This window comes from Trachymyrmex cornetzi, unplaced genomic scaffold (assembly GCF_001594075.2).
Source record: "Trachymyrmex cornetzi isolate Tcor2-1 unplaced genomic scaffold, Tcor1.1 scaffold117, whole genome shotgun sequence".
Taxonomy (NCBI): domain Eukaryota; kingdom Metazoa; phylum Arthropoda; class Insecta; order Hymenoptera; family Formicidae; genus Trachymyrmex; species Trachymyrmex cornetzi.
In genome coordinates this window covers 1,431,436-1,446,241 of record NW_017295730.1, presented here as the reverse complement: position 1 = coordinate 1,446,241, position 14,806 = coordinate 1,431,436, and the positions used below count along the sequence as shown (strand labels likewise).

The 14,806-nt window shown below is 35.0% G+C and overlaps 1 protein-coding gene across 2 annotated transcripts in view; it reads right to left on the bottom strand.

Annotated features, from left to right (window-relative positions):
• LOC108765743 (uncharacterized) overlaps positions 1-14,124 on the bottom strand; it is a 150,704-nt gene extending 136,580 nt beyond the window's left edge. The window contains exons 1-2 of one of the 2 annotated variants that reach the window (XM_018514588.1): positions 13,838-14,124; positions 12,489-13,167 (exon numbers count right to left, since the gene is read on the bottom strand). In XM_018514588.1, the coding sequence (XP_018370090.1) occupies positions 12,489-13,167; positions 13,838-14,124 (966 nt within the window). The remainder of the gene's footprint in view (positions 1-12,488; positions 13,168-13,837) is intronic. The other variant, XM_018514596.1, reaches the window with a different exon arrangement.
• Positions 14,125-14,806: the final 682 nt, after the last annotated feature.

The window sequence follows — 14,806 nt, the reverse complement described above, 5'->3', positions numbered from 1 at the left end:
TATCAATAATAATAAAAATAAGCAAGCCCATCAAAGCCAACATCAGTTGTTCGGATGCACAATTTATTTTCGTGTAATTTAACAAATCATATCAATAATTAATTAATATACGTTTCGACCCCTATTTTTGGGTCCTTATCAATAGGGATCGAAACGTATATTAATTAATTTTTGATATGATTTGTTAAATTACACGAAAATAAATTGTGCATCCGAACAACTGATGTTGGCTTTGATGGGCTTGCTTATTTTTATTATTATTGATTTATAAAATTATAGTCACTTGAATTATTTTTATGGTAATTTCAACTATTCTATGGTTATAATAACTATAATTATAGTCATTTTAGGTTGCCGATTATATACATTTGTTGCTAGAACTATATACATAGTTATTGTTTTTATTATTATAGCAGTAATAATCATAATTATAATAATATGTAATTATAGTTACAAATACTAAACATTTTTCTCTCAGCGAACATACATATAAATTATAATTGACGTATTTACATATTAGTATTATTTATTCTAATTATTATAATATGCAGCATGCGCTATTCAAATATTGCACGGAGACTGTGAAATCTTCATATAACTGCGAATTCAATTTAAATAGACAGTAATAATAAGCGTATGATTAACATTTATAAATAATAATAATGTTTATTGTTAATAATACAATTCACTGCTATTTAGGAAGCTTCAGTTCTAATTTCGATATGTAAAAAGATCACAATATATATGTAGCATTGATGATAATCGAAAATAACGATCCAAGAAGAAAACCAATCCAACGTGCAACACGATTCGCAATTAAGCAAAGATTAATTTCAAATCGACCACTCAACTGATCTAATGCAAATTCGCATTCACGCATCTATCAGATCGGACCTAGCGCGAGAGAGAGTATTGTTTATGCCAATCAACGTTTTCATCCGCGTTGTCAATTGTCGTATCTTGATCCAGCAGAATTCTGGACAACGAAAGCCCGAAGCCCTGACACCGCGATTATACTTGACGATAATTAGCAAATTTATTCGTTCGCCGAGAAATGGCTGCTGCGCTAAATCCACAGCTGTGCGCACTAGACTAAAAATTGATAAATTAATAAAAACCAGGGTGCTCGAAATTAAACCATCCGTGCCACAATATATCAGAAGCGTTGTAATACGTCATCATACAAATGATATAATTAATTCACTTGTTATTCGCTTAAGCAAAAGTAAAAGATTATGTGTAATTAAGAAGGCTAATGTAAAATTGTAATAACGTAAAATGTAATGTACAATTTCAATCACTTTAAATGATTAAATTTGTTAATAATTTGCAGCTGCAAATAAAAAACTGCACCTTAAGGTATCACCGGATTATCTACGGACTCTGTTAACAAGACACTCATTAATTCAAGAGAAGACTAGAGTAACGATAACATGTTATCGATGCACTCGGTGGGATATGCATGCACCGTCGACGATTATGCACGATCAGTCCTTTAACACAACAGGTGGTTCTGAGAACAGCGATTGATCGAAGGAACTAGTAATTAATGTAACGTATATAACTCCCTTTATCTTGAACACCTGAGTAATAAATCAGATACATCGTCGTCCTGTCGCGTACGCATGAACATGCCTAAATTTGAAACCTATCTCTCTCTCTCTCTCTCTCTCTCTCTCTCTCTCTCTCTCTCTCTCTCTCTCTCTCTCTCCGCCCTCCTTCTCCTCTCTGTCTCTCTTCATCGTATGTAAAATTTTTGATTTTCTAAAAATAAAGATATTTCTAATCATACAGATAAATTAAAAAATTACCTACGTTTTCCGTAGTTTCAAATAAAATGATTTCATAAGATTGCTCTTTTAAATTTCAAAAATTTTTTAAAGCACGTTGAAAATGAATTTTTTTTCTGTTTTAATATCCAGGCCGATATGAGAGAATAAAACACGTCATTCGTATGGACGTGAATATTGGAACGTTCTATTAATTGGGTTTTGAAAACGAATGAAAAAAAATCTCCCGTTATTTCAAAACGATCAGCTAACATGAAAACTGTGAAAACATTATTAATAGTAATAATAAACGTATCGACACATCATACACATGTCAATTAATATTTTATGCATCCCGGTTTTATAAATTCTGAATTATAACTCAGAATTTATACTATAGGTATTTATAAATACCTATAGTATTCAGCTATTAATTTCAAACATAATCGATGAAATTTAATGTGGTAATGTTGCAATAAAACCGAGATACAAAAATAAAGACCCTTCCCCCCTCCACATATCTTTTATATCTTCCCTTAAAAACCTCTAAAAACGTCTCGCCAATATTTTACAAATGGACACTTGAAACATGACATGTATAAAAAATCTTCGCAAGTTGTAGAACTATATAAAGATATGAAAAAATATAACACTTTGAAAGAAATGTTCAAAAAGCTTTTTGAGGAAATTTTTGAACAAATTTTAAAAATAACCAAGCGTAAAATCACGCGATTACGGTCAGAAATTAACGATTATGTCGATGATTTTCTTTTTTACTCGACGGCGGGAAATTTGCCATCCGCATAGCAGTTTGTCTAATGTCCATGGAAAAACGGATTCCTCGCATTATCATTTTAGTTGGCAAAGATTGCACCGGCAATGTGCCGATTATCGATTCGAGTCGCTCGCTCGTCAAGTAATCAAGAGTCAAGATCCGGCTGCAGCACCTCTTCTCGAATTCTGTCTGCACTTCGTTTTTCTTATCTCCCCTGGGGAAAGAGGTAGAGGGAATGGTCTTCCGGCGAGGAAACGCCGCTAACGAAAGTAAATTCTCACGACCAATCACTTTTCGCCGTGCGAAAAGTATCGATAGATATTTTATCCACGAACTTTTGCTCCATATAGCTACATCAAGATTTCACGATAAATTTCAACGGTTTGAATTCCTTTTTATAAAAAGCCAGTTCTTAAATAAATAAATAATCAAAATAAGTAGATTTTTGACCTTTTTATATATTTCAGCTTATTTTTAATTTCTTTAAATAAATTCATCGCGTTCTCTCATCGATAACTTTCAATATACAGGTACGGAGATTACGTTTCTACGATAAACCACCCTTGTGAAATTGTCGCTCAAAGGTACACGGCTATCTCATTTTCAGCGCCCGAGGAAAATTGACATTCTCGCGTCACATTTCACATACATATTGCTCTTGCATATACGCAGCTTTAACAGACCTTGTTGCAACACAACACGTTATTAGCATCGATTAACAAAGTATCTCGACTATCGTGCACTATGAGATCCATACAAGCTTGCTCTTAGTAAAGTAAATAGCGCTATTAAAATCTTTCTCTTCCTCTTTTCTCTTTAAAGTATTTAATTGTAAACAAAATAATATTTCACATAATACTGCAAATTTATCTAACAAAAAGTATTTCTGAAATAATAGCATTTATTATTTTAGAAAGACCTTTTGCTAGATAAATTTGCAATATTGTATGAAATAATTCAAATAATGTTTTATTTAGAAAATTAAATATTTTAAAGAAAAGATATAATATTATATATGTTATACAAAAAATTCTATACAATATAATATAATATTATATATTATGTATACATTCTTTATTACGAAACATCTTTTTATTTTCAATCACTATCTCTCACAGTGAGAAATTCTAAGAATAAAGAATTTACCATTCTTTTCGTTCCATAGAAAAATAAGGGGAAAAAGCAGAGACTGAATCTTCTAGAGAATCCTATACTTCCGCGTGTATTTAATGTCTCTATCGGAAAACGTGAGATTTTTAAAGTAAAAAAAAAAGAATCATTTGTTCCAATTTGCAAAAAATTCGCAGGTCTTAAAAAAGAATTGCGCGAATGACGCGATGATGACGATATCTGTAGATAAACGGCCGCATCTCGCGACACTCTATTATGCAACACAATGTCAGCAGATGCTGCATAATACAGCGACAGGAGGAAACAAGACGAAGATCGGAATAAGGAGGCAGGGCGATTATTAATTCACGCTTTATCGTCGCGCTTTCCGCTTCGGGATAGTAAAACGGGAAGAAACGGACGGAAGGAGAGAAAGGAACGGATGTTGAATCGGACAGTAAGGCTAAAGGAAAATCCATCGTAGTCGCGTGTTTCCGCCGTTTACAAAAGTCAGAAATGGGACGCGATTTCAATGATAAATGGATTTTAATCAAACGCGTTCCGAAAGGAAATAGTGCGCGCATTATGACTTCGCGATATGCATTAACGATGAACTTAATTAGGTCATTGTCATTCGTTTTCAAGCGACCGAACGGATTTCGTCGAGATACCTTCTTCAAAAGCATGGATCTATCAAGAAATATATCAGGATCTAAATAATAAATAAAATTACTGTCATCGACGAAAGAAAAAACAGCCGCGTAGGCTGCGATTTTCTTCTAAATCCGTAAACATAGGCCAGTATTCATTGTTTGTTCTTATTTCAAGATCGTTGCAATATTTTAAGATACTAATATGGCGCTCTGGTTGGTTCGTGACATCTTAAGACTGTATCTGAAAGTCTTAAATGTAAGAACTATGAATATTGACCACAGTATGGATAGACGGAGCCGAGGGGGTAACCACTTAATGTAATCGTGGGACAGAGTCCTCGAAATCATTATAAAATTCATATTAAATTTCTATGTATAATCCAATAATTACGTATGCAACCACGATAAATCATTGTATAATATTAAATAAATTCGTATATTTTACCAAACGGCTTCATATGTAGCGAAAAAAATTATTTGTAATCAGATGAAATCATATGATGTCATGTAATCTGTGGACAATATTTCAGCTAGTGGTTATCCCCTCGGACGGAGCATATATTATCTGCTTCTCTCTATAAAAACGTGATGTTTATGGATGGTGTGACTGCGACAGAAGAGGGAGCGTATTGACATGCTTTCTCTAGCTCTTCGGATATGCGAAGTTATTTGATTGTTAGCAAAAATTGTCAGCAAGACAGAGCAGGCAACAGGTTTGGGACAGATTATTATAATACATTGTACATAACATCATATTAATTTAAAAAATGCCACAAAAATGTGCGATGTGTGATAATATATCATGTCATAAGTATTTATTATTATTAAATTAATAACGTACATATAACATTGCAATTATGAAATCTCCGACATTTATTTTTCAATATTTTGTTTTTTTAATTATGCAATGTACTTTTTATCAATTTTAGTATCAATGTGATTTATTTATTAAAAAAATATCTCATGTTTGCTAGCAAACAATGCAAGCGCGAAAAGCAGAGAAACCATGTCAGTACATTTCCTTTTCTGTCGCAGTCCCATTCGTTGGTAACAATGAAAAGTTGGCAGTTCAGTCTATTCTATTGCATGTTTATGTACAAAACGTGCTCGCGATCGAAAGTTTTTCGTTAATAAAACACGATTTGTTGTCGACATCGACTCGGATAACGATGTGGAAAAACGATAGACTTTTTGCTCGTTTTTGCGAAAGTCTATACACACGTTTTAGAACAATAAACTAAGCGTTGAGCTAAGCTGCGATTGATATGATTTGTAACGACTAAATGTATAAATCATCCCAAAAAAAATTACTATTTTCGCCTCGTAAATGTATTGTAAATTATTGCGAATTATTCATGAGAAGAATGCAAACTCACAGCGTCCTATTTTTCATATTATCTTTTAAGATCCTCAAAAATAAATCTTTCAGAAAGCAGAGTAAAAGTTTTTAGCATAAACAAGCAAATTAAGGAAAAAGGCTCATTGTTAGTGCAACCTCTACATTTTTGTATTTTATAGTTACTTTACCGAGCGGGTCGGAATATCTAAAAATGTATAATGAAGTAGATTTATCAGGCGAAATAAATATGAGAGATTAAAATTATATATACAGGCCATTTCCAGAGAGTTTCGCAGAGTTATTACAGAGAAAGAGTGCAATATCTTTCATGCCGAGTGTTTGCGGACTATACATTCACAGCTTTATCGCGACAGTATTTAAGGCAATAAGTCATGCCGTTGAGAATCTTTCTGTCGACATTGGCGAACGTAGCTCGACTCGCATAAATTCAGGCGTCTTTGACAAATGAGCATATGTCAGTGTCAAATATAGAGAATTAAAATAAAATTCTTATATGAGAATGCGTTTCAGTAAAATTTAATGAGCAATAAAAACGTTAATTTCCGGATTATAAAAGATCTTGTTGGTTTTGTCTTTTTGTTTTTGCGACAAAATTAATCTACTTTCGTCGTTAACATAACTTAATTGATTTCTGAGATATTCATTTTACAAGATTTGTGAGGACAACTTCCAGCGATCGAAAAATTTAGAATTTCGCGCGTCAAACTTATTGTTTGAAAGAATTATTTAACACGAACATATATATATATATAGTATATAGTATATATATACATATATAGTCTTATCATAATTTATCCTAGAAATAAGAAAATCTTTTACATACATTTTTTAATTACATTATAGGATAATATAATTACTATAAATTGACTCATAATTCATTATTTAAAAAATTGTTGTTACATTCGGAAATATATAATTAACAACATAACAACTTTTTATCCGGAATATAAAAAAATTTTACCTCCCCCTTCTAAGAGATTTAAAAAATGATTGAAAACAAATTTTTGCATTATGCAAAAATTTCTTCTCAGGAAAATTAATCAGGAAAATAGATTTCTGTTTCCTTCTTTTATAATAATGTACTTCATTAATTTATTACTAATCATCTATCGAGATGTTTATTTATTATTTGTAAGTTATGCTTTTCTTTTAAAAGTGACCTATTCTTTCCATGGAAAAAAAGTGGTGTCGGTAATCCCGTTTTACCGAATTGCGCTTTATCCGTGAGAGATGAGACCTTAACCGAGCTAAAGGCACACATACATACATATATTCCTCATTAAGCTGTCGAAGTAGCGAGCGTAATTACGAGAGTAAATCCTTGCTAGTAGTTATCCCGCCAGTATGCCTGCTCATTAATCGAAGGATAATTATGTGCGGACCTCATCAAACTCATCTTGCGAGCGCGGGACGCCTCTCAACTTTCGTGTCGCCGACATAAATCGATTTATGCCGTTTCGTCAGTCAACGCGCTTCGTGCTCTCTGCACTTGACACATGTATATATCACCGATTAAGGGATCATCTTCGCCAACACGGCGGAGTTTAATTGGATCGTCTTGTGCCTACACTTGAGTACTAAGGAAGATGCGCATACTATTTATGAGACGAGAGCGAGCGCTTCGCGTATTGCAAATTATATTGAGAGCTCTGAACCTTTGTTTTGTTCGTCTTTAAGTGCTGACAAAGCCGAAGAAAGAGAAACATAGTCGGAAGAGAATTTCAACTCAATTGCGAAACGACAATAGCGATGCTGAAATTCCTCAGAACTATCTTTCTTGATTATCTCTTTTATTATTTTCATCATTTACTACATTTACTAATGTGTAATAATGAATGTTAGAAAATTATGGTAAACATTCTGGAACGTTGTTTAGACGTTCTTCTTTGAGATCTTCTTTGAGAAGAAATCAAGCTTCTAGTATGTCGTATAATAAACAATTTAATTGCGAAAGAATGTATGTCATAAAATTAAGCCGGTTAAAAACTTTACCACTATTCACATTTTCTTCTGCTCTGCAACCAAAGTGTCTGTGTAACAGGTATAAAGAGGAACTTTCAGAACATATTTTATGTGTTCGTCGTGGCCGCTAATCATATTAATTACGCGTCGAAAAGCGCCACTTGCAGATCGTCGCATCGTGAAGCTTTCGCAAAAAAAAAAAAAAGTAAAAGCGTCTAATTGTAAATGAAAAAAGTTAACGCTTGAAATATTGGAATGTGCGCAGAGGATTCCATCGACTCTAATTGGATCGTCCTTCTTGCCTGGTTGCCAAGAATTACACGTTAAAATCCTGTAGCAAAGTGCGCATGTTGATATACTTTCTGCCCGATGTGCAAATATAGACGAGTTGGCTTCTCTTTGCGTTTATTTGCAAGATGCAAAGTTCCAGGATGACACACAGAAAGGGACGACTAATTAAGCAAAGCGACTCAAAGAGTAGCGAGGTAGAAAGAGAATCTTTGTGCAGGGTATCTGATCAAAAACAAGTACTAAATATAATGCACGTCAGCTTACACAAGTTTCTTCACGTGTATTTATATTTCTTGCCACCCATTTCATTCATCTCACAATCAATAACGCGTAATTAATTAAAATTATAATTATTCGGTTTTATTAATGTTCGAAATTCAGTTTCCCATTTTTATGAAAAATTAAAATGATACTCTTCATAAAGAAAATTTGTTTTCTCCCTTCCTTGCTATCTTGTACATATTATTCTCTCAGATACAGAACTTTCAATCTCCAAACAAAAAGTTAGCTATAACAAATTCCGTTCAATTACGTACTCCAACTTAGCAGAGGTACTTTCTGGAGCGAGGAAATTAATGATGCATCCCGACGGTCGGAATTATCCAACGAAGGAAAACGACCGTGAGTCACGTGACGCACTCCTTCATTTTACGGGAGATCGTGGATCACGATGAAAAAAAGATGAACCACGATATCCGGCTGTAATATCCCCAAGTAGAATGGCGCTTTTATATCCCGTCATCATCGTACATCGTTTTCCGGACAGATTTCAGACTAGGTTTCGTTGCTGCAAGCGATGTTGCATGCGAGGACGTACGCGAGGACAACAAGCATTCAGCCGCTTGACAGAGCTATTCTTTCGTTCATCGTGCACAAAATGAACATCCGCCTCGTCACTTTGTCGCACGTGACGCACCGCGTGAAACAATAGTTATTTCCGCGTGCTCAAATAAGTGACATAAATTTCGTGTCACTTTATCAATGCTGCACAACAACTATTTCCTTTGCTGAACTCGCTGACATTATTTAGGATTTATTTATAGAGGTTGTCAAACTCGCACTATCTCGCCTAAAAATTCAATTATTATACTTGCACAGTTTCTTACAGATTATTTGAGAATTACATGGTACTTAATGCTGCTGTGTTACATTCGTGACATGAAGCACAGTAGAATTGTTATTTAATTCATCATATAAGAAAGGAAAGAGATTATAGTTTATTTAAAAATTTAATATTTTTATAAACCTTTAAGAGAAAAAATACGATTTCGGCAACTTTACCCTAGAATATATTTTGAATCTTGCATACATTATTACTTTTATTATATACATACCTATATCACTATAATATTGTACTTATATTATTTTTGCACTCGTTATTTAATAATTGCACTACTTGTTATCACGATTGTGTGTAGTATAGGACTCTATGAGCGACTATATCATAATTGTGATGAATACTATATCCTTATTAATATATTTCCTCTTTGAATGATTAAATAAACGCTTTTCACTAATTGTTCGTATAATAGAAATGTTAAAATAAGTGGAAATAATCATTGAATCAATTTTTAATTAAAGTCCAATTTATCTCTCCCATGTTTCATCTTACTTAATTCATGCACGTTGCAACCCGGATAATATCGATGCAATTATGCGAGTCTACTCTCATTATTGGAAGAAGATACGCGTAAACGCATATTAGAAAACGTGCTGCATTGAGCGGACGTGCATTGAGCAATGGAATACGTGATGGAATATAAGCGGTAATGTAGACGTGGTGGTTTTTTTGGAAAAAATTTTGTTTTTAGCGGTTAATGTATCGTATCCAGCCATCGTGCTAACATACAAAATGTATGCTTGCGAAGCCAATATCAATCATACCGCAATAAAATCTTTATTAGGTAATACAGATGACTATAATATAGACATTAAAAACGATTAAAACTCATTTGCAATGTGCAACCAGAAAACAATTTACTATATTTTATTATTTATTTTCTAACATATGGAAAATGTATGAACTCTATTTGATGAATGATATAATTTTATACACGTAATCTCCGAATTCTTTTGATTAATTAATTATTCAAGTTTATAATTATAACTCATATAATTTAAATTAAATCTAAAAAAAAGATCCTACAAAAAAAATTTTATAGAATACCCAGATAGTACAAAGAGAAAAAGAACAGAGAGTTCAAAAAGAATTCAGTCGTATGTCATTAATTCTGAGTTCCTTTTCAGACGTAAAAAGAATCCTTTTGTTGAAAAGTCCTAAAAAGAATTCTTTTTGCATCTGAAAATGAACTCAGAATTTATGACATACGACTGAATTCTTTTTGAATTTTTTAAACCCTCTGTGCTATCCGAATATTGATGAATACACTACGTAGTAGACATAATACACTACATAAGCTATTCTTCACAGAGAGTCAATTACACGATTCACTGAATTATAAATCTTGTATTAAAAACTCAAAGATTTATGCTGGAGCATAAATTTTTGAGTTTTTAATACGTTCAAATTTCCACCCAAGTGCTCCCTAGGTATCATCTTATCCTTGGTTAACATATACGGTAAACAACAAGAATAAAATGATATCTGGGTGGCACTTGGGTGAGAATTTGAATATAGACCAGGGTGATATAGTTGTGTCTTTCTCGCGTCAGCGCGTACACAAAAGATATCGCTCGTAAAACTTTTGATATATTGTACGTGTATGCTTGCGAAAAGTCAGATTTAAAATTTTTACCGTCCAGCTTTCCGACAATTTTTCGAGATTCAGCAAGCGTACTTACTCGAGTTTCTGCGAACAACGCGCACTATATTTTAATAGTTTCTGTCAACTTAGTTACACGCCACACGAACGGACATGCTGCTTTCGTGTTCCGTTTATGTTTTATTTGGTGAATTTTATTTATCTAATCTCAGGAAAAACGTTAACAGACCGGCCATTATTTTCGAACGACAATAAAGTCAAGGAACCGATGTGATATTCCGTATATAATCATTATAATCAAATAATTATTATGTTACAAATTAATTAAATTATACAAAAATCAGCAAATTTTGGATTAAACTTTGAACAAACACTCGATATTAAAAAAAAAACCGTTTTTTTAATTAAAAAAGAAATTTATTATATAGACAAATACCTTTTAGATATTAATTCAACAATTTTATTATTATAATTTGACAACAAATATGTTTCTCTGGAGAAATTAATTATTTAACCTTAATTATTTTGGTAGAAATATATACAAGGTATACAGGACATATTAAACAATGTATATTTAATTTCGTTGATTTTCTTTAAGAGATGCAATATATCATTGTCCAATCTGCTTTCACTCTAGTTTTAAGCATGAATCTCGCGTGACTCATTCCAAGATATATATTCAATTGTCGCGGAAAATTGCCTGAGGAAGAAGTCGCGGAAGAAGAAAGTCCATAATCCGTCTTAAAGAGTACACAAACCGCGTGCTATCGCGACGCGGCGATAAATTCAGTTTACGAACCCGAGTGTTTGCGTCAAAGCCTTCATTGCGACGAAAAGAAAACTAGGAACGAGTTTCGCGACCAGGCTACGCGATTTTGCCGCGAGGTAATCCAAAGCCAGGCGCGATAAGTCAGTGGGTTAAATCCCTCCCCGCGATGTGGAAGTGAGGAGGAAGGGTTGAGAGCTCGGTCGCCCACTTCACTCGAGGATGGTTCCTCGGGTGCCCGAGGCCATTACGATAATCAACGGTTGGAAATCGTAGCGTAGCGAGTACGTAATTTTAGTTCATAATTTTGTTCTTTTTCCTACCGGTGGTGCATTTTTACGAACCGGCTGGGAAGATTATCCGTACAACAGAACAAGACGCAAAACTACCTTTGTGAAAAAAAAGTTCGGTGCGTAAATGCCGGACATTATTAAATCCGTAAATGGTATACGGGTATTTTGTGATGCAATTGCAGCAATAATAACTATAATAAGACTTTAATGTGCGAACTGTATATTAGTTCTAAGAATGTTTCAGACCTATAATTTGTGTGTTTGAAAAAACACGGAAAAAAAAATTTGCTGAAGCATCTAAAAATTTTGTTAGATACAGATCTGAAAATAATTTCGTTAGACTATTAAAATAACTATGTAGAACGCTCAAACTGATTGATAGCATGTCAAAATTTTTTGCGACATTGCTCATTATGTCTGAGATTTCTACGTAATTATTTTGATAGTTCAATAAAATTATTTTCAGATCTGCATCTGGCTAAATTTTTAAGTACTTCAGTAAAATCGTTCTTTCCGTGAAGCTGTGGCTCGTTTTACGAGTATCATATATTTTCAGCTCTATGTAAGAACTGCATGAACTCGACTTATTTAATCTCAAGATAAATACAAGTAATATTTGAAAGGATATTTGCATTAAAAGTTATGTGCGTAATTTTAGCTTACGCTTAACGTTTAGAAACCTAAAGGTATTTGTCATTTTAAAAAATTTTATCACTAAACAGTAGATAAGAAAATATATTAAACAACTATCACAGGACACAACACCGAAATAACACCAAGACTCACCAAGAACTCGCCACTGCCAAGACTCTGCTGAGATCCATCCGGTGTGACGGCAAGATCCGCAACGATCGACGTGGAGAAGCTCCTGCGTGCTTGATGGTGGCATTTGTGTGGACCAAAATTCCGTTGCGTGGCATAACCGGAGACTACTGCACTCTCATTCAGCTTGGACGTCCAGATTTCCTGCTCGTGTTGTGGCGATTGACTGATGGTGCGATGCTTGGTGAACCTGGAGATACGCTCGGTTTTCACCCAGTCGTGATTTGGACGAGGCTGTCGTGTGATTGTCTGCAGCGACTTCATGGCATTGAAGCGCGAGAAACCATCTTCCATCGCGGCTGCCCAGAGATGATCCGGTAAATCTCTGGAACCACACTGCGTTTCCACGGATTGACGATCCGAGGATGAACCCAAACCGGAAGTGGTCGGTGTGGTCGGGTAGAATCTCCGGTAGGATGTGTCCTTCGAATCCTCGATATCCGTGGAGTAGAAATCGCCGTCGCGTGACTCCAACGAGCGATTGTTCTCGTGTAAGTTCAGGGACGACCCGATGCCAGTCGAGGTGGTCGAGGTGCGGCAGAATCGCCGCTCGTTCGCCGACGTCCATATCTCATCCGTAATCGAGGAACCGATTCCCGTGGAGGTCGTAGGCGTTCTGCGCGAGCGAGCCTTTCTATAGGTGCTATTGTATTGATACAGTAGGATGTTGGGGTGGGAGGAGGTGGATTTTTGTATTTTCAAGAACCCAGTAAAACGTTGTACTTAACTTTGTTCTAATTGTTGTTTGAAAGAAATAACAAATGTAACGAAATTTTAGGAGTTAAGTGATGATCTTCTTTTGAAGAAAGTTTAATTAGACTTTGAATTTATATATAATAGAAAGTTGAACTTTTTTGTCAGATAAAAACTTTTTTGCCAGATTAAAAAAATTAGTTGTAAATGAAATTAATGCAAAGTTGCATAGTAAGCATATGATAGGTATATTTAGATCATTTTCATGGTGTTTAAAAAATATGACAAATTGCAATATTGTTTCTTAAATTTTTTTCGATAAATGATTAACAATTAGATTCTAATAAAAATTGGAAAATAATAAAAATCATTTGTACATCAAAGTTTTTTCAGTTCTACTTGTAATATGCCTCAACTTCCGTGAAGTTTTTTCAAAACTAAAAGTTTCTTAATATTGAGACAAATTGAACATGAAAATAACGAATTCATAACCGATTTGAAAAAGGACTTTTGATATAAATATATTAACGTCAAAATTGATCAAGTTCTTTTCTTCTTAATATATTAAAAAATCAGCAAAAGTTTTAAACTTTCATTAATTAATTTTATAAATAATATACCTATGAGGGAAGTTTCTCTCTCTCCAGAGCTCGTCGGGGTTCGCGGGAGATGTGTGGCTCGTAGAAGATGACGCGGCGAGAGAGGTATGTTGATTCGCATAGGAACATCTCTGCGGAAACCCCATCCCCTCGTCCAAGCCGGCTGCCCAGAGCGACTCGAGGGGTAGATCCTGGGCGCCCACGGGGGTGTCACCGGCGCCCTTGCCGCTTCCCACTCCCGCTCCGTGTTTCCCCCCGTTCCCAACGGAGGGGAACACTCTCTCGGCACCTTGAAGGACGCAGCACATACTCGTGCCGCCTCCCTCGCTGCCCCCGACGCCACCACCCTCCTCCTCCGCCTCCGACCCCCTAGAACCAACGCTTTGCAGGCAACCTATTGTGACCGAGCTTTTGACCTGGTGCCAGGCCTCGACCCCTTTTTTTAGGAAGGGGTGACGACCCTCCCGGTGGTCGGTTCCTCTCGTTCCTTCTTCTCCGGTAGGCCTTGCAGGCCCGACCAGCTCTTCAAGGCCAGTCCTTCATCCCTCTCGCCTTTTTATGCGTTCGAAAAAACTTCTTTGGCTGCTAATCGCTGGAAATGATCAACGAACGGTGACGATCGACGTGATGCTCCAGCGTCTGTCTTCTTATGTGTCTTCTTTAGATAGAAACAATTTGTTGAGTGGACTTGAGTACACTGAAAGTTAGTTTCGCTGTTGTAGTTCGCAAACAAAGTAATTTAATGCCATCGTTGCGGACTTTTTGTAAGATTGGTGAAGAGATACAGAAAGAGAAGATTTAATGAGAATTATGTAACGAAATATTCATAGATATTACATGATTCTGAATCTCTTTCGGTAGTGTAGAATTTCGTATAAACACGATACAACGTCGATATTTCCCCTCTAATTTTCCCTTGTCTGGTTTAGAGTTTCTAGAACGTGGAAACTCATCACCAATTCCTCGTAACTACATTTGACGTACCAATCA